Here is a 24,765-nt window from a genome sequence, read left to right as displayed (position 1 = left end):
TTCAATTAAGGCTTATTAAGTGTGCTCAAGAGACAGGAGCGCAGCGAGGTTGAAGGGGCCCAAAAGATGTGCAAATGGGTAGAGAAAGTGTGTGTTTTCAGGGGATGCGAGAGACGATTGACTGATTTACTTGGCATTTATAAAAGTACAAATTGCTTGGTCTCTCAGATCTAATTAATTCTTTCAATAAATGGTCTGGTAAACATGTGAGCTCTCAATGTTATAATGCAAATACTTACTAGTCAAACAACCGACGAATGTTGTGCTTCCATTCTACATTTCTCAGCCCCACTCACCCTCGCTCCGCTCCTGCCACAGATACATGATGTTCTGGCGGCAAGAAATCTGAAAATTGAGCAAAACCAAGGGCCACAGCCTCTCTCCACTTACGAGTACGAGTCATGCCGCACAGTCGAGACCGAAGCTTTGCATGTGGACAACCAACAAAACAGATTTCCGAATAAATACGTATAAATATAATTAATTGAGTGCAGTTAAAAAGCATAAAAAACTATTGCATAATAATTAAATTTAAAATGGAAACATAATTAATTATCAGGCAAATGCGGACGCGGACACCAATGAGAGAGTTAATCATCGCCAGACGAAAGAACCTGCCATGGGTGAGTGAAGTGCATATATCGATCAAACTGAATGACAATTGATTGTCTGATTGTCTGATTGACTAATTGGCTGACTGACTGATTGAGAGCAGCAAAAAGTGCAATAAATATAACGAGCTTTGTTTAACCACCACCACCATCACCACCACCGCAACCCAAACACAAATGAACGGAGAGGTCAGGCAACCCCAACCCCAGACCTGAAGTTGAGGTTTAATGTTTGGTGTCTGCCCCAGACACTGCCTATTTTGAATGACCCGGCTGACGTCGTAAAGTTTAACCAGTTCCAGGTTCCATAAATCGTTTACAGATTCGATCAATTATATGGCTATCGAAGAGGAGCTGCTGTCGTCAGAGCAGTGTCGTAAAGCGAATCCATAAATCGTCATTATAGACCATATCGTATAGTGGGGCCTCCACATTCATGAATGCCTTCAATAATTGCAATGGAAATCTTGTTAATAATTAATGAGAACGGATATCAAAGTCGGGCAAATCATGGAAAAGTTTTGTTTTCGTTTTGCAAAGCAACGGTGATATCTGACAGGCCACGCCTCCATCTATCTAGGGGCGGAACTTACTCGTTTCACACTTGATGGGGTTGCTTGCATTCCAGTTTGGATCAATCGATTCAAGCACAACAGAATGGATAAACATCCATTGACAGTAAACAAATTAAATTAAATTAAATTAATTAAAATAAGAAAATTAATTAATATAAGAAAAATCTTAAAAATCATTGATTTAAAGCGGTGGCCCCAAAAGTAGGCAATCGTTTTTGACTAACATAACAGCGGCTCTCGATGTTGCTAACATTACCATGTTAAACCTTTCCGATGGCAAAGACACTGTTAAGCGACTGTTATTGTCTAAAGGAGTTTAGGGGTAAATCTAATAAGATTTGTTTTGGAAGTGTGTGGTGTAACACCCTGAAGGAACCGTTTCCGACCCCAAAGAGCATATATATTATTGATCATATTATTGATCATCAATAGAAGATATAGCCGATATAGCTATGCCTGTCTGTCAATCTTGTTTGACGACTAGTTTTCAGAGACTACTTATAAGAGCTAAAGCAACCAAATTGTGTGCGCAGACTTCTGTGATATCACACTGAATGAAGCTTGTTGCCAAATTGTAGCCCACCGCCCATCCGCATCCACAATTTAGAGGAAAGCGAAAACGTAGAATCTGGATCAGATCGGATCATTATTATATGAAAGAACAATTTGAATTGCAGTGGCTACCCCTTCCACGCGCTTTCCCATTCTCTATATCTCTCTATCTCACTCTTAATCGTGCAGTGTGCTCGGGCTGGCGGAGGGGAACGAAATATAACGACTGGCGTTAGTGTGAGAAGAGAGAGAGAGGCATAGATAGACAGATTTACAAAAAATGGAAACAGAAAAACATTCAGGCAACGGCTACCATAACAATTCCGCCGTATACGAATAATTACCTATAAAATATATTGTATGGGCTACATAAATAATAAGATACTGACTGAGTACCGGATATACTTAAGTCCTTTAATATACATACGTCCAAAATTTAACTTATTTTTTCTAAGTGACTATTCTATCGAAATATTATGAAATCCAGTGAAGAAGGAGATCTCTTATAGCCAGTAAAAAGTGCTAACTTTATTAAAATTAATTGAAATTTAAATATGTACATACATCAAAAGGCAAATAAGAAATCTTTAAAAATGAATATAAAAGCTCCCCATAAATTATAGCATAAAATCAGCCTCTGCGGGTAATTATTTCCATTTCAACGCCTTTAACGCTGTAAAGACAAAGTTTTCATTTAATTTTCTTGGCCAAAAGCAAGAGATTTGTCTGCCTGGCACTAGCCACGATTGCGCAGAACCCTGCAGGGCTTCTTCTGTCTTCGCTGCTGTCCTTCAAGCGGTGATTGAAAGAAACAAATATAAAATTGGGAAATACTCGTACTCTCTGACCAGCTCCTCGAGAGGCCGGCAAGGGGAAGGGGAAGGGTAAGGGTAAGGGGACTGCTTCTAGGCCAGTCGTCTGTGAATTATGACCCTTGGAGCTGGTGTTTTGTAAGCCCTGCTTACCGGCTGAGTATCTGTATGTGTATGTGTATTTGTATGAGCTCTGAGTAATTGAATTAATGGATATGTAAAAAATTTCTGCACTTCGCGTCATATTTTGGCAATCATTTCGTTTTGATGTTACGAGGAACACCATATCGCTGGTACATACGATAGCTAGGTCATGTTTCATGGGTCTGGCTCGTGCTGAGGCGCTGTCTGATTTCCGATTTGTTTGGCAATGAGATGCCGTTTGATCTCCTCGATCTTTAGAGCCCGCTGGATGATGGTTGGGGGAACCTAGAGATTCGACATCGACGACACTCGAGACCTGTTTTCGTTCAGGTGAATCAACTCTCAATGTGAAGGATGATGTGCTGTGCTGTGCTGTGCTGGCTGTGCCTTGCCGTGTCGCGCTGTTGTTGTGCTCGTTCTGGTCACACCCTTTTGAAGTTCCATGTCAGCGACACACAAAACGAAAAAGCAGCGCGCAAAAGGCAGTTCAAAGTTTATACAAATTCAGCGTGTGAGACACTACATCAAGGCCCCTGCCTGTTCCTGTTTGAGCCAAGTGCTTTCCAAACAAATCCAAAGATAGTTACGACTGTCAGAAAACACCAAGATTAGGGCTTGCCGGGTTCTAGGGATTCACATACATTCCCTATATTGACGAAAGTTCAATTAAAGGCCGATGATTGCTGTGAAAACAATATTGTGTACATGTGGAAATTGACTTGTTGTAAGTGTATTGGAAATCCACGTCATCTTCAGATTCGCACAACTTAAATACGAGTATATTTAAAGATTTCTGTTTGCAGTTCTCAAGATGACAAATGAGCAATTTCTTAGTACATATAAATTTCTCCCCTAAAAATGTCACACGTTGGTTAAACCAACTCTAACGATTTTTGTTTTGGGGACTTGTCTTAGGTTTGGGTCTAGAGATTAAGTACCAAACATGATCATGCACTTAAGATGTCTATCACAGAGCAGTTAAATCGAACGTGCCGCTAACTAATCACCCATTTAAACTCTGACTCCGTCTCGGACTTGAACTTGTGGAGGACTGTGGATGGACTGTAAGTCTGGGCTGTGGTCCGACCCGAAGTCATTCAAAGTACCAAAATCCCCCTGCCATTCAAGTGGAGCAGCGGCAGTCGCTGCGGTGGCAGTTTGAATACTTTTAATGTCCCTTGTGGCCTTTTCCGCAAAATGCTGGCAATTATAATTATAAACAATATAAATTAAAATTTTTGTTTGCCCGAAACGGCCGCAACTTGTCCGAAAACATGTGTCTTCGCGTCTTTCGCGGACTGTAGCCACGAGTATCGTTGTCAAATGTAAAAAACATTTTGTTTCAGTTTCGGTTTCACAATTGCAATTAAGTCGTTCTTGTCAACTGCAACCTTCATTGAAGTATGGAAGTATGGAGTATGGGGTAGCTCCGACTATGGCTTATTAGATTAAGGTCTTTTGGCCATATTCATAAGTGCAGCGGCATCCTTGGATAAAATCGGTAACTGTGTCAGCCATAAACGGCGGCAATTGCAGCGGCTATTTCCGAGTGCGAGTGGAGGGATATAGAAGCATTTGCTCAGCACTCGAGGAGTTTCAAGTGAGTGTCGAGCTACTGCATTGAACCTTTTGCATTGAATCGACCACTTCGCGCCGCCTCAATGGGCAGCTTCCTTTCCGGCTAATTGTCGGCGGCAACTGCCACAAAGGACACACTTCCGTCACTTCCACCACTGGTCCGGCACTGGTCATGCTGTTTAATGTGCTGAAATCTTAAGTAAGCAAAAGGTGTCATCAATCATCAGCGGAGCCCCGTCTGAAGCCGAAGCTTCTCCCAGAGCATATCATTATATGTACATACAAGTACTCGTACGTTAATACAATGTAAAGCCCAAAGATCGTTTCGTTGAGGTCTTAACAGGCAAGCCATGCTAATTACCCGACACTGCATATTTTTATTGGCATTTTTGCATGAGAAAGTTATGATCTAAGACGGAACCCCACTAGGCTTCTGGATGTCCTTCACTGTATGCCAAATCGATCATTTAAAATCAATTTATTGTCAAGTTCTTGGCCATAAAACTAGTCGGTCATCTGCATACAGGTTCTGGCCAGATCAATAACTGTGCTGTTATTATCGGAGGCAGTGCGTAGTTGCACCAATCGCCTATATATTGCTGGAATGATCTGGTAGCCAAGCAAACCCAGTCAGGCCCCTGATCTGGACGGTTAACTAGTGACCATAAAAACAATTGCGCTGCCTACAAAGTTTTCCACTTCCACTGTTGATGGCCGTTTAGAGAGGGAGAGGGGCCTTTTTTGGTTTTAGTGGCGTGGAAGTTTTCACAAGTCTTGCCCTTCAAGCCTTATGATTTGGGGTTAATTTCAGGGCAATTGATAATCCATTTCCACCATTTGGTAGCAGAATGAACAAGCCTTGCATCATGCGTCAGCCTTGGACCTTGCCGCATGCACATCCTGGGTAAGAGGAATCTTTTTCCACTCCGTCGCCCCGCATATCGTTCAGAAAAACCCCAAAAGTCGGAAATACTAAGGAAGCTATAAAATGCCGACAAGTTTACTTTACCAGAACCCACCCGACAGACAGACATAAAAGAAGCAACCACAACGAAAGTCGTATAGTACTGCTGACTCAGCAGAAACTCCAAAAAAGTCCCCCGATTCGAAGTTCCAGTCTTCGGGCTAATTAATCGTACAACCGTCGAAAGGAAAACTCAACACTGCCGAAAACCCACCTCGGAGGGTGCGAGAACAGCGCCGCCGGCGTGCCGTCTGTGGCGGCAGTTGCGCATGCGTCTCTCTCTCTCAGGCAATTGCCAAACTTTTGTGGGCTTAAGTTGAATCTAAAATAGCGGCGAGGATTGCAGCAGGCACGCCGATATTCACAGATATAGATACACAGGCACAGATACACATATACAAACAGAGCTCGGCTTAAGCGCTGGCTCGTACTTAGTCGGCGTCCGATCGCTGCCGACTTGCTGCTGCCGCTGCTGCTGCCGCTGCTGCTGCTGCTGCTGCTATACGACGTCGCTATAAGTCTTGGGGTTTTGAACAAAAACGTCTTGCCCAGACGACGGTCCATTCATGCGAGTTTTTCATTCCGACGCGTCAACTCTAAAACGACACATGCTCGGGAGCGTGCGCGATCGTCATATACCACTCAGTCCATGCATCTCCCCTCAGAGGCACTAAAAGAATCCCAAAAGTCTCTGTGCTTCAGGATAATATGAGTGACTAAACTTAAACGGAACACGAATTACAATTGGCTCTAAATCAATTCGTTAAGTGAGTGAATATGCGGCTGATTTGATTAGTAGAAAGCCCCCAAAAACCATAAAAAAAGCCAACCCCAATCGCCAGATAGACTTCCTCAACCTTTCCCAACATTGGATTAGCTGTGCAGTTTCCAAGAATTCTCAAATGTAAGTGTCAGACGTATGAGGGGAGCATGAGTAATTGTTTTCCATGTTCCCTGCCAAAGGGGGCGTATGTGTAATGTTCAGTGAATTAGTAAATAATTAATATTGAATCTGGGAGTGTGCAAATTTAAAATAGAAAATAACAGTTCAATAGTTTTTTTGGTTTAAAAATCTACTTACGTGATGTATACACATATATGAAGCTATTAAAACATTGAGCGTCTTTGTTTGTGAATATAATTTCAATTTACATTCAATTTGCAATTCAAAATGCTGCTCAAATCTATCAACAATTATACAATTGTTTTTGTTTTTGAATCAAATATTTGCTAATCAATTTAATCAACGGTGGTGTGCCCTTATATAAACCCAAACTCAAACAAACCATGCCGCACCTCTCGCCCAAGTGCCGTTCAATGTGCATTTTTTAATTGGATTGCGAACATTAACGGAGCTGTCAAAAAATTCCCAATTAAATGCACCGACAAGAGCAAATCAATTAAGCTGATTATGATTTCCGAACAATGAACAGCAGGCATTATCAGCCCGGTGCAACCCCAGGCATCTCATTTAGAATTAATCTTGCAAGTGTCTGCAGCCAGAAATGCAAAGCGTAGTTTGAAAAACCCTAAGCCAAGGATTGGCTTGAGAAACCCTTCGCCAAAGTGTGGCCACACAGCCGGGGCAAAATCTTAACTGGGTTTGATTTGCTTTTGTTTGAAAACAGTTTTCGGGTTTTTGGCTAATTTTTGCAGTCTGCAATTAAGTTGAATCATTTTGCAAGCTATGCAAAATAGCGGCAATGTGGTTATGAGTGGTAATTCCTCAGTTTTGTCTCTTGGCCAAATCCATGTTCGGAGTCTGTGGATCAGTGTTATTTTTTCTGAATTTTTTTCGGTGGCATTTCGCAAATATGCAACCGCAGACACGTACCAAAGACCTCAAAACGTTGCCATTTCCCTCGCTCTGATCAGGTTTGACCCACTTGGTGGCAGAGTTCAGGTCAATGTTAAGGTGAAATTCAAACAGAAACTAAAACTAAAACTAAAACAGAAACAGAAAGGGAAAGGAAAAGAAAAAGAGAAACAAAAGTGACCGAGTGGATTTCCCTTCAGTCGGCTATTTGCATTCGGTGGTGCTCAATTAGAGCTCCACGAATGTGGATCTTTCATGTGTATCTGTTAAATATCGCAATTGATTATTGACTAATTTGTCCAGTGTCTAAGACTAGGGCTTTTAACTGAATCTTGCGAAATAGCTTATGACCCCAGAAGACAAACAGAGAAATACTCTGAAGAGAGGAAAACCACTTTGCTGAAATGATATGGTGTGAAATTTCCGGCTTAAGAAGTGTTTAATCAACAGTTTTGTTGTATATTTTGTATGGAAAATACTTATTTTTTGTAAATGATGAAATGCTTAAATGATTCCGAAGAAGTATCGGTTTTGGTTAAGAGTTGAATAAAGAAGAGCTTGCCCCAAGCCAGTTGTCCTCCTTCGAGAATATCAAAGAGACGATCTTTACCAATCTACGATCTTCTTAGCCTATTTCCCGATTATTCTGCTAATTTATCTGCCATAAGATGGTGGCCTTACAACATACAGTTGGCACTATCTCTAAACTTCGTAGCCCTTTCCCATCGTGCCCCTGCAATCACGCCACCTTCTCGTTTAACCCCAATCAGTTTCACTTTCAAGCGAACCGCAGACAACATTTTTAGCGAAATTTCCAACGCTGTCTACACCTTTAGTCACTTAGCCCCAGACAGCCAGCCATCCCATCACTCAGCCATCCCGCCATCCAGAGCTATAGCTATCTGCTATCCATCCGCCCACCAATTGGCTAGGCCTGGGTCCGGGCCTGGGCCTGGGCCTGGGCATGGACACAGAAGTTGTCTTAATTAACCGCAAGAGCCTCGTAGCCAAGAGCGAAAAAAACCTCTTTAAGAGCAATAGACGTCACACAAAAGGCAACAGAGTGATCGCTTTGTTGTATGTAGTTTTTGGTGTAGTTTTTATTGCGTTACTTTTGGTGTTTTCTTAACCGTTAAATTGAAATATTGACACAAGCTTTTTTGTGAATCAGTTGGTTTGAACGGTGGACAGTGAATGTGGGATAGTGGTTAGGGGATAGGGGACAGCCAAGGGCCCCGAGGCAGGGCACACTTGCTAATACCCCAAACACACAATCCGTAAACCCATGAAGGTGTCTTGCAGATACGTTTACATAATGAGCGAGGCATGCTCTTTAATAACAAATCGATTGGAACCACACTGATAAGGCCGTAAAATTGGCAAATTGCCGTTTGCCGGCGTTTATGAACGCGAGACGGAGAGAGAAAAAGATCCATCAATCGCCGATCCCCAGCAGCCGGAGGGTAGACAACCGAAACCAACTCCAAGTCACTTCAATCGAAGTCTCCAGTGACTTAGGTCAGGATTGATGTTGCCGGCCCCAGCTCGCACACACACTCCACAACAGATACAGATACTTGTAGTCGTACGAATACGACCTTGCCAGCCTCATTTCTCTGACAACCAGATCAGACCCTTCTCAACTGGCGAATACCCGTAAAACGAGCCAAATTGATTCATGGCACGATGTGAAGTGCTTGCCCGAAAAAGGGTTTAATGTCTTTCAGCTCATGGCTGGGAGAGTGGGAAATTCTCGGGCGTAATTGGAGCATTTCGCGAATGCGAAAATGGTTCATAAACTATGCCCCAAAAATATATATATAAATGCATATAAAGACTGACAAAAAGAGAGAGACAGAGAGAGAGAGAGAGAGAGAGAGTGAGAGTATATAAATTACAACATTCGACGCAGCTGCTGCTGCTGCTGCTGTGGCTGCTACCTCTGACTATTGGAAAATGTTTGCCAATAATTTTATAGTTGATGGAGCGGCTGGCCACGCTTCAGCGATTGGATACGGCTCAAGCAGGGGCTGGGGCTGGGACTGTGTCTGGAAGTGAGACTGCGACTGCGACTGAGACTGAGACGAGGCTCTATGACGTTAACAACATTGTTGTTCAATTTGTTGTTGACTTAAACTCCACTCCACTTGAGCGCGTGTCAAATGCTCGGGGCGCATTAATCAAGTGAAGTATGAGGGGAGTGAGGGAACCAGAGCTCCAAAGCAGTCAAGAAGAGCATAGAATTTGATAGAGCTAAGACAACTTCACTCAAAAGTATTTGGTAGAGAGAGATTCTAATAGTTTCATCTGACTAATTCATTCATGAAAAGTATCTGTACCAAGTCCCTGTCCCTGACATCTACCCTCAAGTAACCAAACCTTTTCTTTTAGCCACCATCAACCATCACCCTGAAAAGCATTCTGAACCCCATAGAAATGTCAAGTTCGTTGCCTCAGTCTTTTGTTTTAAGGCTGTGCTCTTCTTTGCGCCTTTTCTGCACACTTCGCTGGCAAATTGCATCACTTTTTGTTTTCAATTTCTAAAACAACAATAATTATAACATGAATGTTAGCTGAATGTTAATGTTGAATTACTTAATGCCATTTAAATTGTTTACATCGCATCGCCGTGCCCGTAGTTGTTGTAGCATTTAGAGAACGATTTGTTGCGCTTGGCCTGGCTGGAAGAGGAGGAGGGAGAGGGAGCGGGAGAGGGGGGGAGTCACCTATATGCATAAGTATCTGTATCTATTTCTATCTATCTCCATTGCTTTCGATGCGTCTGGTGTGGGGCTGGAGCTAAGCCTGGGCCTTAATTGAGCTGAACAAAACGATGGCATAAGAAGAGCAAAGAGCCTCTGGAGGAACGGAACGTGTGGCGCTACCAAGCGTGGCAAGAGCGGAAAACTTCCAGTCAGGAGGGAGGCGCAACCGAATGAATGCCCTGCACCGTGTGTGTAAGTGGCAATTAGAGTTAAATGAGAGGGATTGCTTCTGGTTCGATTGGAAACTTCCGTAAAGTTGGTTTATCTCAATGTCAACATGCCGAAAGATGAACGAACTTTCCGAATATGAAATCGAATATTTCCCGAACATCCCGCCGTGTGCCCCCTCCCCCACAAAAAATGGTTTCAATAATTGCATACAATTTGCCAATCAACGCGTTCCCAACGATGCCAATTATGAAATGCCAGGCCCATGTCCGTGCACATGCCCTCTGTGGGCGCAACTCTTTTCGCCAGCAACTTGGCCATGGCTTATGAAGCCATTCAAGTGCCACGTCCCTTTCCACACGCTGCAAGCCATCCCGCACCATGTAATCAGACCCAAGTCCACACAGAAAAAAGGGAAAAAGGAAGCGTTGCAGCTGATGATGCTAAAAAATTGATATTTTATATATGTATATGCAATATATTTAAACCCCAAAAAATAATCATACAAAAATTATAAAGCGTTGCCTGCCGAAAATTAAGCAGAAATTTATTAAAAATGCATAAAACGAGCCGAAAGCAAAGTCGCACACACTCAAAACTGGATCTTGGGGGAACAGTTGAAGATGAAGTAGGAGTTGGGGATGTGGATGTGGATGTGGACGTGGATGCACATGCAGCTGAAGAGCCTGTTGCATTATACATGTGAGAAAGAGAAAAGTGGCGCGTGACCTTCGCACTACTGAACAAAAAAACCACTTAAACGTCCAGCCAGCCAACCAGCCACCAACACAAAATGCGACCTGAAGCTGAATCTGAAGTTGTGTGAAATTATAAAAAGCGGCAGTAAAAGCCGCAGCAACAGCCACAAGCAGCCAAAACAAACAAGTGCAGACACTGGAAGTCTGGCAGACATACGGAATGGCACAAGGAAAGACGTATGGAGAGAGATATATGACGGCTGCAGCGGGCTGCTACTGTTTGGCAAGAGGCAACAGCCTCAGGCGAATGAGTCAAGGAACTAAGCGAACTTGGAATACACTTGAGAGTAGATAGACATTAAGACTATGTGTCTGAAGATGAGCAGCAGCTGATCCATCCATCCGTCCAAAGAAAGAACAATGCTGATATCTAGGCAGAATCCATACTCTAGGAGGAATTTATCTTCGAAAATGAACTGAGTATTCTGATATTATAATTCCCATAATGCTACAGCCCATTCAATATAATAACCATCAATAACAAGTGAACCAACAGATCCAATCATTCAATTAAAGAGCAATATAAAAGTTGTTTGTCATCTCTGAATTTTACGGTCACGCTATGAATCTCACACAAAAACACTACAAGATTAACGCCAATCTATCATTAGCTTTTTGTACCATTTGTGTATCGAAAGTTCATCGTAAGACTTTAAAGTTAATCTGGGTTTTTCCCAAATTGATATCCTCGAAAAAGACTTCATGGCAATACCCTTTCCAAGGCACCATGAAAGGCGCAGCTCTTGACTCATACTGGAACCTGGAACAGACGCAGGTGCAAGCGGGAGAGGCGACTCCGGCAAATGCCAACGAACGCCACAGCCAGACAAAGTGGCTGAAATCAGTGGCTTAGTGGCTCAGTGGCTCAGTGGCTTAGTGGCCTGCTGGCCAGGCAACCTACTTCTGGCTCTGGCTCTGGCTCTGGCTGTGCCTCTGTCTCTGTCTCTGCTGCAACTGCAATCGAAAGTGAGACTGAGACCAGAGCTGGAATCAGGTTGGATATCGTCGTCAGCTGTTAGAAAGCCTCGGACAGTACAGAGCGGAGGAGCGTGTGGCATGTGGCAATTGCAACACATATCCAGTTGCCATATAGACCGCCGCTCTGGATGTGTGTGGTTATAAAACCGTATTTAGGTCAATCAAATTTCGCATTCGGCATTTTGAAATTTCTTTACGCAAATGCATGTGCTATTTTTTAATGATTTCTAACTATACCGGGCCCCAGTCCTAGCCACAGATAAAACCGGAGCCGGAGCCTGTGCCTATGCCAGTGCCAGTGCCACAGCCACAGTCACAGCCGGAGCCGCAGTTGGTCTCTCATTTGTATTACATAATGTGCCAAAGAAGCCATCGACCAGGCCACGCCACCACTGCCGCCGCCGCCGCCGCTGTCCAAGTGACCAAGCCGTGGCCAATAAGCACAAAAATTGTAAAAACGTGTTTCACTTTTATTTTTTCTCTCTGCCGTTTTTTCCCCCCCCCTTGGTTTTTTTCTACGGCAACTTCTTAATGGATTGGCGCTGGTCGTTGGCCGCTGATGAGGCGTAAATTGTGGGAAAAGTGTGTGTCTGTGTGTGTGTGTGTGTGTCTGAGGGGCTAATTGGTGGGGGTGTGGCCCCCAGATGATAACTAAATAAATGCCAGGAACTTCCGATTCGAATGAAGTCGTTAGCTAGAACGAGAACGAGAACCCTGGCGGAGTCATTCCTGTTTCCCAGTCCTTTCTCTTTCCAATACCCTTGACGATTGCTTCCTTGATGCTACTCCTGCTCCTGTTTCCTTTTTTTCAGCAGCAGCAGCCGCAGCACAAATGTTGGCAAATTAAATGCGGCCTTAATTATTTTATGCTCATTAAGCGAAAACGGCACGACAAGAGCAAAATATTTGCCCTGCCAAAATGCCACAAATTAAGGCAGAGTCTCAAGTGAGTCTGCAGCTTTAAAGGCAGCCTGCAATTAAAAAATATATATCCGAGGCAAAACCAAAATAAAAAAAAATCAACTAAAACAAAGACAACAACAAATGTAAATGTCATTAATTTCGTTTAAATATTTTGTGTTTTTTCTTGTTTTTTGCTTGCTGTCTTTTTCCCCTATGTTTTACATAATTCAGAAATCGCTCAAATGTGACAGCAGCGTACAAAAATGTTTTGGCTAACATTTCGGTTATGTCAGAAGTCATTTAAATATAATTTGCCCTCAGATGAGATGGGTTTTTAAATGGAAATCTTTCTGTCTGAGAGAGAAATAAAGCCGAAAGCAAATGAAAGTCCAGTCCAAGCATAAGTCCAAGCCTGGCAAAGTTCGCCGCTTAAGTCACTTGTTTTTTATCCGGTCTAAGGTGATTCCCCGATGAAAAAATTTCTCTCCCAGATAACCGATAACCTTGAACATGACTACCTTTTGCTCTATAAAATGCATACATATCTACATCTATACATCTGTCTGCCACCCATTCACGTGTTGTGATTCCGCTTTGGATTGTCAGAGATCAGAGACCTGTTGGCGATCTTCACGTTTTCCCGCCATACAATCGCCTACTCACTTTATTTCCTTTATGTAGCTGCATTTTCAATTAGCATATAAAAACGAGCTGCTATTCAACAGATTTCCCCGTGCCTCACGTAGCCAGTGACAAACGTATTTACCTCTATCCGATGGCGCATTAATCAGGCGCTGGGCTAATAAAAATATGTATTTTTATTGTTGTAAATTAATTAATGGCACGAACTGTTGCGGTTACTGTACGTAGAGTACAGTACGGAGCTGCTTCTGCTGGCCAATCATAGCCGAATTATCTTAGGGAGAGTATGCCAAGGCTGGGCTGATGGTTCTATGACCTCCGCTTTCTAGAACCTCTTCGCACTCTAAAAGCTACCCACAGTGGCTTAGACACTGACCCCAGGAAGCACTTGAACGACACGGTTAGACCAATTAACTTATAATTACGCCTCATAAGTACTACGATATGTTGTAGTTCCCCTCCATCATCTACGACTGCATTGAACTCTCGTAATCCCCCTTAGCCAACCAGTTTTATATCATTCTGTTTTTATTACTTCTCTCTCCAGATAGACTTGAATTATGGGCCTGGAAAAACATTATCTGAGATATGGACGCACTGCTAGAGATCATATACTTGACTGGGCCACCTGTGGGCGTGGTCGTCGACAACAGCAGCAACAACAACAGCAACAACAGCAGCAACAACAACAGCAACAACAACAGTTGCAACAGCCACATCAACAACAACAACAGTCACAGCCATCCCAGGGATCCACCGTCACGGGGAGGCGGTCACGCCCTCATGTAACACACAGAGGAACGCCGCTCTCCATGCTGATATCTCATGGAGTTAAGATTAGTAATAGTAAGTATTTTCGACAGAAGAATTATCCATATTATCCAAATATTTTTCATAAATTTCCTTTTAAGGAACATCACTTTATTGAAAACTTATGAAAAGTCTCCTACTGTCAACTAGAAAATTCAATTAAGGAAAAATCGTATTAAAAGCTTAATTAAGTGACTAAAAGTCAATATCAACTGCCAAATTGGTGAGTGGCTTGTTCATTTGGCCAAAAACAAAAGCCCCCCAACCTGTTGCAGTAGTCGGCCAGCATTATAAAAGATAAATAGACAGATAGCTTAAAAAATACCGCAATGTGTAGGCACGAAACTGGTCATCCAAGAACTGCAGCCGAAAAATGGAAAACAAGTCTTTGGCTAAAAGAAAAACCAGCAAAATATAAAGGCAATCAACCTGAGGGGAGGCAGACTTGAACACGAAAAGTCGAAAACAAAATACAAAACACAACTAAGTAAGCAGCTAACTAACCAACAGATGTAAATCAAGGAAACACACAGATACGCACCAATACAGAGACAGCGAGAGGCACACGGCTGTTTCGACGGTTGCGTTCTTTGCAATGGCCGACATTGCGTATACGCCGCACAGGCCACACTTAGACGAGATCCGAAGGCAGCCAAGTGTGCAAACAGCCAGCGAACCAAGTAACCATGGCCAAGAACATTTGTCAAGAGAGAAAAACAGAGTCTCCGAGTCTCGGAGACTCGGAGATATACTCTTGGCTCTCTGAACTTGGCTTAGACATCGCTGCCAGGCTGCTTTTCTCTTATTTTTCAGGTTTTGGGTTTCGATTTCGGTTTCACTTTGGTTTTCATTCGATTTCGATTGCGTTCTGTCGCTTATATAGAATTATATTTTAAGCGTTTTGCACTTGACTGTCGGCCAGTCCACAACTGGCTTTATAGCCATGTTTGCTGTGTGCCAATGCCTTGCTATTGGCTTTGGCACTCCGCTGTCGCCTTGCCCAGATGACGACATGCCCATGGTCCTCTCCGCTGAGATGGCAATTATTGGGCTTAAGTACTTCTGTGATACGTGATGAGATACGGATAAGGATTGTTTCACTTTGTCTCAAACAAAAACTTTTTAATTAAGGCCAATTATGATGATTCAGACGCGCGGGACGACAACTTCTAAGACAATTAGCGTCGCTGAGTCATTAGGGAATTTTGACCTGTTCTTCCACCTTAATCCTCCCTCTCTTCTGAGCTGTTACAAATGGCTTTCTCACCACTATGCTTGGGCAATTCTAATGCAATGCCTGAACATTGCCAACGGCCGCAAACAGCATTAAAAACAGAAGTGAGGCAAAGGCAAAATAAAAACAGGCAATTGAAAAATCTATGGCCAATGCCTGACCAATGCAGCAGTAGCAGTAGCAGCAGCAGCATTAGCACTAACAACTACTAGTAGTAGTATCAACTTCCAAATACTCGTACTAACACAGATACCAATACACACAGCAAATATGAAAATGTTGCCAAATCAATAGGCAAGACCTCAAAAGTCCAAGATATAGTGAGAGCAAGAGAGGAGGAAAATGCCAAGCCGAAAACTGAAAACTGAAGCTGCAAAACGGTGAATGAGTGGAAAGTGAGTGTCTGGGTGCATACATATGAGTACTCGTACTCGTACTCGTACTCGCATTCAAGAGGCCAGCGATAGCGACAGTGAGTAGAGAGGTTGTCGAGTGGACATGGACATGGCTGGCTGCGGAATCGAGTATACGAACAGTGGACCCCACATCGAGAGATTGAGCATAAATTAACACATGCAGCCATTCAGGCCTTTGCTTCTGGCCAATTCTATGTCTTCCATAGGGGGGGGGCCATAGACCCAAGTGTTAGCCCGGCTCAAACAAAAACAGACGCGCCAGTGGCCGATGTCGATGCCGATGCTGTTCAAGTGCCGCCTCAAGAAGAAGAAGTTCCCAACTGCATTGCCCCTCCGCCACTTTGGGATCTTTAGCAATAGCAGTTCGCTTTTTGTGTGTCTGTGTGTGAGCTTTGCGATTATATAACCAGATGCTGGCATTAAGGCCTTGCTTAGATCGTGCTTCAGCTTTTGGCTACTCTGTGACGGAATTCGTAAGATGTTGACACACAGAAGCAAAAGTGAACAAACAAGAAGTCAACGAAATGCAGCTTTTCAGAGATTGTTGACTCTAAGATTTGGAAGATTGAGTCTGATGTGAAGACACCACAATCGTGGGGCATATAGCGATTGTAGGAACAAGCTTAACTTTATTCCACATTCCAATTCCATTCCATTACAGAACTTCCTGCTTTAAAAGTCTCGCAATCTCAATCTAAAATTCCACCGACTCCGGCCCCTGAAAACATTCCCATTGTTCGCTTTCCATGATGGGTTTCTCCCCAAGATTTCCTCTACTTTGCTTTCATCTCCAGGCAAAAACTTTCCTATACAACGTCCGAGTTAACCTTCGGCTGGCGCTTCTCCTTTTCTTTATGGAGCCCCTTTTTCTTGGGGTCCTTATCCAGAGCAAAAATCAGTTGTAAATGCTTTAATTAAGGGCCGAAACGCGATAACTTAAATGCAAAATAGCCGCGAAGGCACGTCCCGGGTGGGTCAACCGGTTTGGCTTTATCTTTTGTGGTACATGCCCATTGCCCTTTGTTTCCGCTCTACGTTTTTCAGCTAATTGGTTCGGGGATCGCATCCAGTCGATCCACCCAATCCACTATCCAGATCGAGGAGAGAGATGTGAGCACACGTGATGCAAATTGTAGCGCGTACAAGGAAGTGAATTCGGACCGTAAGGAACGCCAATTATTTGCTTAAACAAAAGTGATTACATGGCTATAAAGCCATATAAAACAAAGATGAGGGGCAGCCAGATCAGATCTGGTATTCGCATTATTGCCTACGCTGCCTACCCCCAAAGGCGGCACGTTCTGAAACGAAATCTCCACTGACTGGATTGTTGAATCGCGAGGCGTTGCAACTGTTTAGCTGGGGTCTATTGTCGGATCCATTGTCCGGAGATACAACAGTTCCGCCTGGCAGTAGAAAAACTCTATTGAAATGGTTGCTTTGTGGCGGTTTCTGTTTCTGTTGCAGCTGCAGCCCCAGCCCCAGCTCCATAGCCTGTAATTGTGAGCGTTAATTTTTGCAGGCGATTGGCAAATGTACGTTTATTCTTATGTTCCGCTTTGTTTTTGTTTTGCAGCCAGACACAGTGTTGGAAATAGAAGCTAATCTCCAGAGGCCTCCCCAGCAAACACTTATAGTACTCATAGCTCGAAGTAATTCACTCTAGACGGAGCTTAAAATCCCATCTAAACGGCTTCAAAGTCTACTCGATTCCATTGCACTTAACTTTTTTCTGTTCTTTCTGTTGTGATTGTTGTTGGGGGCTTTAACTCGTTTTGTGCGTGGTCTAGAAGCTCGGAAATATGAATATCGCGTGCTAAGCTGTAATTTTAAAGAAACGAGCATATGACACCAGATATGGGTGCTGATGGCGGCAGCGGCGTGCTGAAAAGGGGCCCCCGTTGTTAAATGGACTATATCATGGGAATACGAATTATATACAAATTTAATGCAGTTTTTATTCGTTTTCTCCTATATTTAAGTGTGAAACATCTCATAACATCCATTGTTGCACATCGATTTAATATCGATTACCTGCGATTACTGTTATCTGTGGTTATACCTCCTCCCCTTATACCACACCCCTGCCGCCGTTGTAACTGATAACTTCACTCCGTGTACGTACAAGTAAGCGAAAGCAACAAAAGGAAAACCCGAAGAAAACATATCGCAAAACAGAAATATCAAAAACAACAACAAAAGAAATTGCTTGGAGTAGGCAGACTAGAAGCTATGGCTACTACTATATACGAGTATATCCACAAGTACAGCTCGTCAGAGATCAGCATAATTGTCAACCGTGAGGCAGGCGCTGACGTATCAATTGTGTGCCAAATGTTTAGTGACCATATCGCCATAGCTGCCCCCACTTCCACTCCCACCCCACTCTGGCCCCACCGCCAGCCGCACCGATTACGTTGCAATCGCGATGTTCGATTGCAGTAACATGTACAATTATCGATAGCTAACGCTGGCGCAACGAGAGCGCAAGAGCGAAAGAGTTCAGACATGAATGGAGCTTTTCTGTTGTGATGCGGGAAGAGCAAAGGCAGGGTCTTCCCTTGACCTTGAGCCCCGACTGCCACTGCGACTGCGACTGGAGCTGTAAATGTTATGTGCCTCGTTTTATGACAATTTTTCGTTGTTGTTACTCGTATCGTGGTTTTTTGGGGTCTTTTTTTTGCGTAACTTTCTCTCAAACAGAGCCTCAGAGCGTCAGAGCTCCTCAGGGTCAGTGGAACACCAAAAAGAAGCCGCTTGAACTTTGCCTGGCAAAAAAATCATGCACAGAAAAAACAACAAAAAAACAGAAAAAAATACATGTCGTACATATACATATACATATGTATGTATGTAATATATAATCCGACGGTATTTTGACAGCAATTATCGCGCCCATTTCCAATGTGAGTTTAATGAATTTCAAGCTGATTTATGGCACTCACAATGTAGATGTCTGTCTCTATATGTAGCTCTGTCTATCTCCTCCCTGCTCCCCTCCTCTCTCTCCCTCTTTCAATGACTTATTTTTTTCGACATTATCGAAACGCGCTGACGGCGTTGAACTGCAAGCCAACCAGCCAGCGAGCCAGCGAGCAACAAAACAGGGAAAGAGAACCAACAAATTGCATTTCATAAAAATGAAATATATATAAAATTGAAATTTATGTTTTTCCCCAAAAATGCTTCACCTTGCACTTTTTATCTCCCGATAGTGGGTTTTCGGTTGTCGGTTTTCGGTTTTCGGCTATGGGCGAAAACAGTTTTTCTTGATCGGTTTGGCGATCGGTTCGTTGACTGTTTTGGGGCGCTCCGACGCCGCGCCGGAGAACCCGTTGGCATTGTACGCCCATCATCATAGCAGTCATCATAATCATCATCATTAACATCAGTGGATTCGTCAACGGATTCGATATGCGACTTGCCACGCCCACTGCCACAAAATGCCAACAAGGTGATGGAAGGAAGCCCCAAACCCAAACCCAAAACCAAAACCAAGTCGGGGGCTAAGTGCATGAGCCAATTAGCAATGCATTGCCATTGCATTTTGTCTCTGAGAGATGAGCCGAAAACAGATTCAATTTCAATTAGTGATAAGAGAGGATCGTAAATTCCGCAGCTGTCAGAAATATGTACACACTCGTATGTCTGTATGTCCCCTGGCGATAAGTCGGCCAAGAGCATGAGAGACTGTTGACCGTTGTAAATTGCGTGTGACATCCGTTAAATTGATCCATGAAATTCGCATCAAAATTACATATACGTATTTCATTTACAACTGAAATCAAGCGAAGCTTGAGGGCAGGGCCAGGCATGGGGTACCTGCATCGATTCGATGAAATCTTGATATACTAATCCAATTTTAAATCTTCCTTCTTTCAGATAGACTAGCTGTGATAATAATTGGTATAATAACCTTAATATTAGGCATACTTTTAACCTCCATACCCTGGCTGGATTATTTCATACTAAAGGTAGGTCCCGTCTCCCAAGCAAGAACCTTTCAAAGGACATATAGTACCTCTGTAACATTCTCGCTTCTATTCTTTAGAACCTAAGGCTGTGGAATGATACATTGAGCTATCATTATTGGCAAAGACCCGGCGTCATACGGCTGACCAAGGTCTACATCTATAATGTGACCAATCCGGATGGTTTCCTCAGCGGCGAGAAGCCCAAGCTCCAAGAGGTTGGTCCTTTTGTCTACAGGTAAGCCCCAAACCACCATTCATCTTTGCAATTGAATTATTCGTTACGCCTTTTGGTCTTTAAAAGTAGCTACATATACATACATATATGTATATAGTTTATTTGGGGGGTATACTTGGATACATTTTCATGGTGGCTTTGGCAAAGTGCTCGATCGGTCATGGTTTGTTGGGAAGTTGATGCCTTAATGACTGTAATTAGAATAGCTAAAAGTGGCTTAAAGTAATGCAATACTCGAACTGTTGGGAAATTAGCCAAAAAACAAAAATAAATTTTTAGATTCTAGAAAGAATAATTGCGGCTTTCAACTTACGGATTAAATCAAAGTTCGTTTATAAGAAAGCTTCAAATTGCTTTGTTTCGATTATGGGTTCAAAGAACATCTAGAAGGGCCCTAAATAATCGTACTTCTCCCAAATGATTCAATTTTGTTTGATAAATCACTTAAACAAAAAGTGCCTTCTCCAAATCAGATTAAACTCCGTTTGAACCGCAACGAATGGGAAACAATTGAATAGATCTTAACTATTTTAACACCCAATCAAGGCGATCATGCGCCATGAACCACCATGCAATTAGTTGGCCAATTAAACCATGAGCCCACATCAAGCCGAGGCTCTCTAGCCTGGGGCTACACTTGAGATATGCATGCTGTTTCCGTTGAACGGGGATTACACCATCTAGATCGCGTAATGAAAATGTAATGCAATATATAATCATAAGTTGCGAACCCGTTTAAATGAAGGATAACCTGGCAGTCAGTCCGAGTGATCAATCATCGCATTGTCCACAGTTTAAAGATTAATCTGTTTGACAACTGGGGATGGGACTTGGACTGGGACTGGGACTGGCACTGGCACTGGGACTGGCGCCGTTGATGGACCACAATGACAAACGGTAGCTAACAAAAAAGATGCTTCAAACTGCCTGTCATCCGTTGTTACTTTTTTTTACCTGTACCTTTTTTATGTTCGTTTCGCCTCGTTTCAACGTCTTTTTCTCTGGCATGAACGAAACTGAACTTGACATTCAATTGCTTGGTTTTTTGTTGGCCCTGACTTTGGACCACGAAGCGGGGACCGCAGCACGTGACGATCGGTGATAATGTTTTGCTTTTATCTATTACAGGGAAGACATGGAGAAGGTGAATGTAAAGTTTCATGAGAATAACTATACCGTGTCATATCAGCATAAGAAGATACTGCAATTTGTTCCTGAACTGAGTATTGATAAGAACACGCCCATAGTCACGCCCAACATCCCATTGCTGGTAAGTGAAAGTAGCTCTACCCACCTGCTTCCTGTAATCATTGTTAATACCCCCCTTCTCTGTAACGGACAGACCCTGACCAGTCTCAGTCCGAAACTGGGCTATCTTCTGTCGAAAACCATTTCCGTCGTGATCACGGCAGCCAATTTCAAGCCCTTCATCAACGTGACAGCAGATCAGTTGGTCTTTGGCTATGACGACGCCCTGGTGAGTCTCGCCCATCGATTCTACCCGAAACACATGCGGCCCATGGAGCGGATGGGGCTCCTGTTGGGCCGCAATGGCACCCTCACCGAGGTATCCACCATCAAGACGGGCTACGAGGGAATGGATCAGTTTGGCTACATCGATTCCCTGAATGGTATGAATCGCCTGCCGCACTGGAACGAAGAGCCCTGCACCAGTGTGGCCGGATCTGAGGGATCCTTCTTCCCGCCGCGGGACATCACCAAGTCGGAGATGGTCTACATCTACGACAAGGATCTGTGCCGCATTATTCCACTCAAATATGATCAGACTTTGGAGAAGGATGGCATTGCCGCGGATCTGTTTAGACTGCCAAACAATTCGTACGGTGACTCCGCCCACAATCCAGAGAACAAATGCTTCGATTCGAACGAGTATGAACCGGTGCGGGGTCTGCAGAACATCAGTCCGTGCCAGTACGGTGCACCTGTCTACATATCCAATCCGCACTTTTACGATGCCCATCCGGACCTTCTTGACTCTGTAGAGGGTCTGGAACCAAAGCGCGAGAAGCATGAAACGTACTTCAAAATACAACCGGTAAGTGGATAGACAGTGAAATTCCATTCCACACCTTCCTGTAATGATGTTCTTCTAATGTTTCCCCAGAAACTTGGAGTACCCCTGGAGGGCAAGGTGCGGATCCAGCTGAATCTGAAGGTGACGCGTGCCAAGGACGTCTATCCAGTGCGTGACTTCCGTGACTTTGTGTTTCCGGTCATGTGGCTGGAAGAGGTAAGAGATCAACACTCGCTCCCGTAATATCATCATTCTTTATTGTATCTTTTTCCCAATCGCCTAGGGCATCTCTGAGCTTACGCCGGCCATCAAGCGTTGGATATATCTTGCCACCGTCATAGCCCCCAATGCCGTACCCATTGGCTCTTATCTGATGATAGTGGGCGGTGCCTCTGCTGTGATCTTCAGCTTTGTGCGGGCCTACCAGAACTTTGTCTTTGCCCGCGATCCCACGCTGGAAATCCTCGAGATGGGACGCCGATCACTGCGGCGTGGCAGTAGCTTCATTGCCCACCAGCAGCACAGACTGCTGGTGCACCATCGCGATAGCTACTCACTTCTGCGACACGGACCCATGGCGGCCTGCATGGGGGATAACGATGGAGAGGACGCCCAGCCCATCATCGACGGCAGCCTCGAGAGCAGCGGGACAGTCAGTCAGGAGTCATAGTTAGAGCAAGAGATTTTGATAGTGATTTAAGAGTGTGTGTGTTTATTTTTTTTATTGAGTGGGTGTGCCTGTGTAGCTGTGTACCTGTGTGTGTGTCTGGGAATAGTTTTACCTAGTTCTAGTTTCGTTCTGGCCAAAATTGTGGCATATACTTCAAGTTCTTGCCACTGGATATGCATAACCATGACTCAGCTCAGTTTTTATTTCTACTCATTCGTTCATCCTGTAGATAGATGTCAGAGTACATATTTTTTTTTTTCTTTTTTTTTATAAATGCTACAAATAATTCACTAGTCAAAGTTTACAATGTGAAAAATGCGAGCGCTCATATCTAGTTTCGTTAGACGTAACTACCTTTTAGTCATAGATATTAATTATTTTATGTATGTATGTATATGTTAAATAATTTTTAGGCTGAGGATGTATGAAATTATAATTGATAATATGAATTTGTAAACTGAAAGAAAGAAGAAAGAAACTATTCCTTGGAATAGGATTTGGACAGATTCTGGTTGAATTTTTAGTAAGAACAAGTCTCTTTATGGCTTTGGCTCTTCTCAAACTCTTGAAACCTTCTCGAAGAATCTACTCCTTTTCAGACCCAATAAATCTGCTGCCTAAACATAAATCTCCTTGTTAACAACAGATTCTCCTGCTCCAGACTTTGGCAATTGCAAAAACAATTCTCCAAATCTTATAAATCAAACTAAATAAAGGAAAGAACTCTGTAAAAAGTGCACTGGCAAAGGGACGGAGGAAAGTGCCCTCGAGCTTCTGTTGATTGACGCACTTTTGACGTTTCCACAATTCCACACACAGCGCAGCAGTTTCCTACTCTCCCACACAGCCACACGGGTCGTATGAGCAATAAATTAAACACAAGTTCTCAGAGAAGGGGACGCCGTGTGGGTGGCTCGATGGCTGGATGGCTGGATGGGATGGCTAGTTCTGGCCAGTTCTGGCCAGGCTGCAGTGCTTTTGTTTCGGCCCCAAAGTGGAATAAAAAACAGTCAGAAGAAATATGATGTTCTGCAATGTTGCCTCAAAAGTCAAGTAAAACGGAAAAGGAAAAAGGAGAGCATATCAAGAGAATACAATTTCATGGCAGGCAGGAGGCAAACGGCAAACGGCAATCGGCAAGCGGCACAATTGCGGCATGTGGCAGCTATAAGAAAAGCGTTTTCATTTCATTTGGCAAAAATGTTTATACAAAACCAATTTTACAATTTTCGATTCAATTTCTGTTGCTGACATTTCACTTAAACGAAAACCTTTAAGGCGCAATTCATTTCCCCTCCATCTCGTTCAGTTTTCTCTTCAGTTTTTGTGTGTTTGTTTGTGGCCGGGGGGATGGGTGGCTGCCTGCGAAGGGGGTTGGGGATGGGCTGCCTTGGCAGAACTGTAACGCAGTGCTGCGGCAAAGAGCCTGCTTCTATTATCATATATAATTGAAACAGTTTATCCACGAAAATGAACCATGAAAAAACTTGTTTCCCGTCTCTAATTTCCGCCAGGCACTTGGAAATGCATAAAAAGCCGGGTGATAAACTAATATTCGCCAGCAGCATGTGCTACCAAATGCGTCATAAATGTATGCCACACACACACACCGCACCACACTGCCACACCACCAATGCCATCCTGCATGGCTCCTCACAGCCACACCATCCCCATCATCCAAGAGCAATATCATCGCATGAAATGGCCGCCAAACCTCAAGGACAACAAAAGTTAAAAATTCGTTTATGGCGAGCGATAAAATCGAATAAAAACAATTGGCACATCAAAATCCGCACCGAATGCCAGAGATCTTCATTGCCACTTCGAGTAGGGTGTCGGAATGGAGGATTTCCATGGAAAATGCCATGCCTGAGCACAATTGAAAAAATTCTGGCCATATGTTGCAGGCGGCAAAAGGCAGCCAAAAGAAATGGCTGAAGTAAATAAAAACAATCGAAGAATATAGCCTGACCAAGTTGAAGCTTGTGATACTCTCAGATATAGAAGAGCGTCAACTCCCTGGTATCTAAGGGTATAGAGGTGGTATACCTTCTTACGATAGTGAAAATATGTATTCTTAATGTATAGCGATTTCGCATTTGCCGTATCAAAAGCTTGGCATACT

At 43.5% G+C, this 24,765-nt stretch overlaps 1 protein-coding gene and 1 long non-coding RNA gene across 4 annotated transcripts; one reads left to right on the top strand and one right to left on the bottom strand.

Moving 5' to 3' along the window:
- Nucleotides 1-5,771: 5,771 nt before the first annotated feature.
- On the top strand, nucleotides 5,772-23,268 carry dsb (debris buster). 3 transcript variants are annotated; one of them, XM_033382383.1, is made up of 8 exons: nucleotides 5,772-6,140; nucleotides 13,818-14,112; nucleotides 19,609-19,700; nucleotides 19,778-19,935; nucleotides 21,064-21,205; nucleotides 21,278-21,991; nucleotides 22,061-22,186; nucleotides 22,254-23,268. In XM_033382383.1, exons 2-8 carry the CDS (start codon nucleotides 13,827-13,829, stop codon nucleotides 22,638-22,640), a joined length of 1,905 nt encoding a protein of 634 aa, XP_033238274.1. In that variant the 5' UTR covers nucleotides 5,772-6,140; nucleotides 13,818-13,826; the 3' UTR covers nucleotides 22,641-23,268. The 3 variants fall into 3 exon arrangements, with proteins under 3 accessions (XP_033238274.1, XP_015042921.2, XP_001353568.4); XM_015187435.2 differs by having other exon boundaries at nucleotides 13,814-14,112; XM_001353532.4 differs by lacking the exons at nucleotides 5,772-6,140; nucleotides 13,818-14,112 and adding an exon at nucleotides 19,027-19,180.
- On the bottom strand, nucleotides 13,668-14,030 carry LOC117184496 (uncharacterized). The gene is made up of 2 exons (XR_004469885.1): nucleotides 13,895-14,030; nucleotides 13,668-13,832 (listed from the first exon to the last, which is right to left on the bottom strand). It is a non-coding gene; the product is annotated as an uncharacterized lncRNA (long non-coding RNA).
- Nucleotides 23,269-24,765: the final 1,497 nt, after the last annotated feature.

Source organism: Drosophila pseudoobscura, chromosome X, assembly GCF_009870125.1.
Source record: "Drosophila pseudoobscura strain MV-25-SWS-2005 chromosome X, UCI_Dpse_MV25, whole genome shotgun sequence".
Lineage (NCBI taxonomy): Eukaryota > Metazoa > Arthropoda > Insecta > Diptera > Drosophilidae > Drosophila > Drosophila pseudoobscura.
This window is presented reverse-complemented; position numbering and strand designations above follow the sequence as displayed.

Coding starts and splice junctions, on each gene's coding strand:
- dsb (XM_033382383.1), top strand. CDS start 13,827: ATGGGCCTGGAAAAACATTATCTGAGATATGGACGCACTGCTAGAGAT. Junction 21,992..22,060: donor CGTACTTCAAAATACAACCG/GTAAGTGGATAG, acceptor ATGTTTCCCCAG/AAACTTGGAGTACCCCTGGA. Junction 22,187..22,253: donor CGGTCATGTGGCTGGAAGAG/GTAAGAGATCAA, acceptor CCAATCGCCTAG/GGCATCTCTGAGCTTACGCC.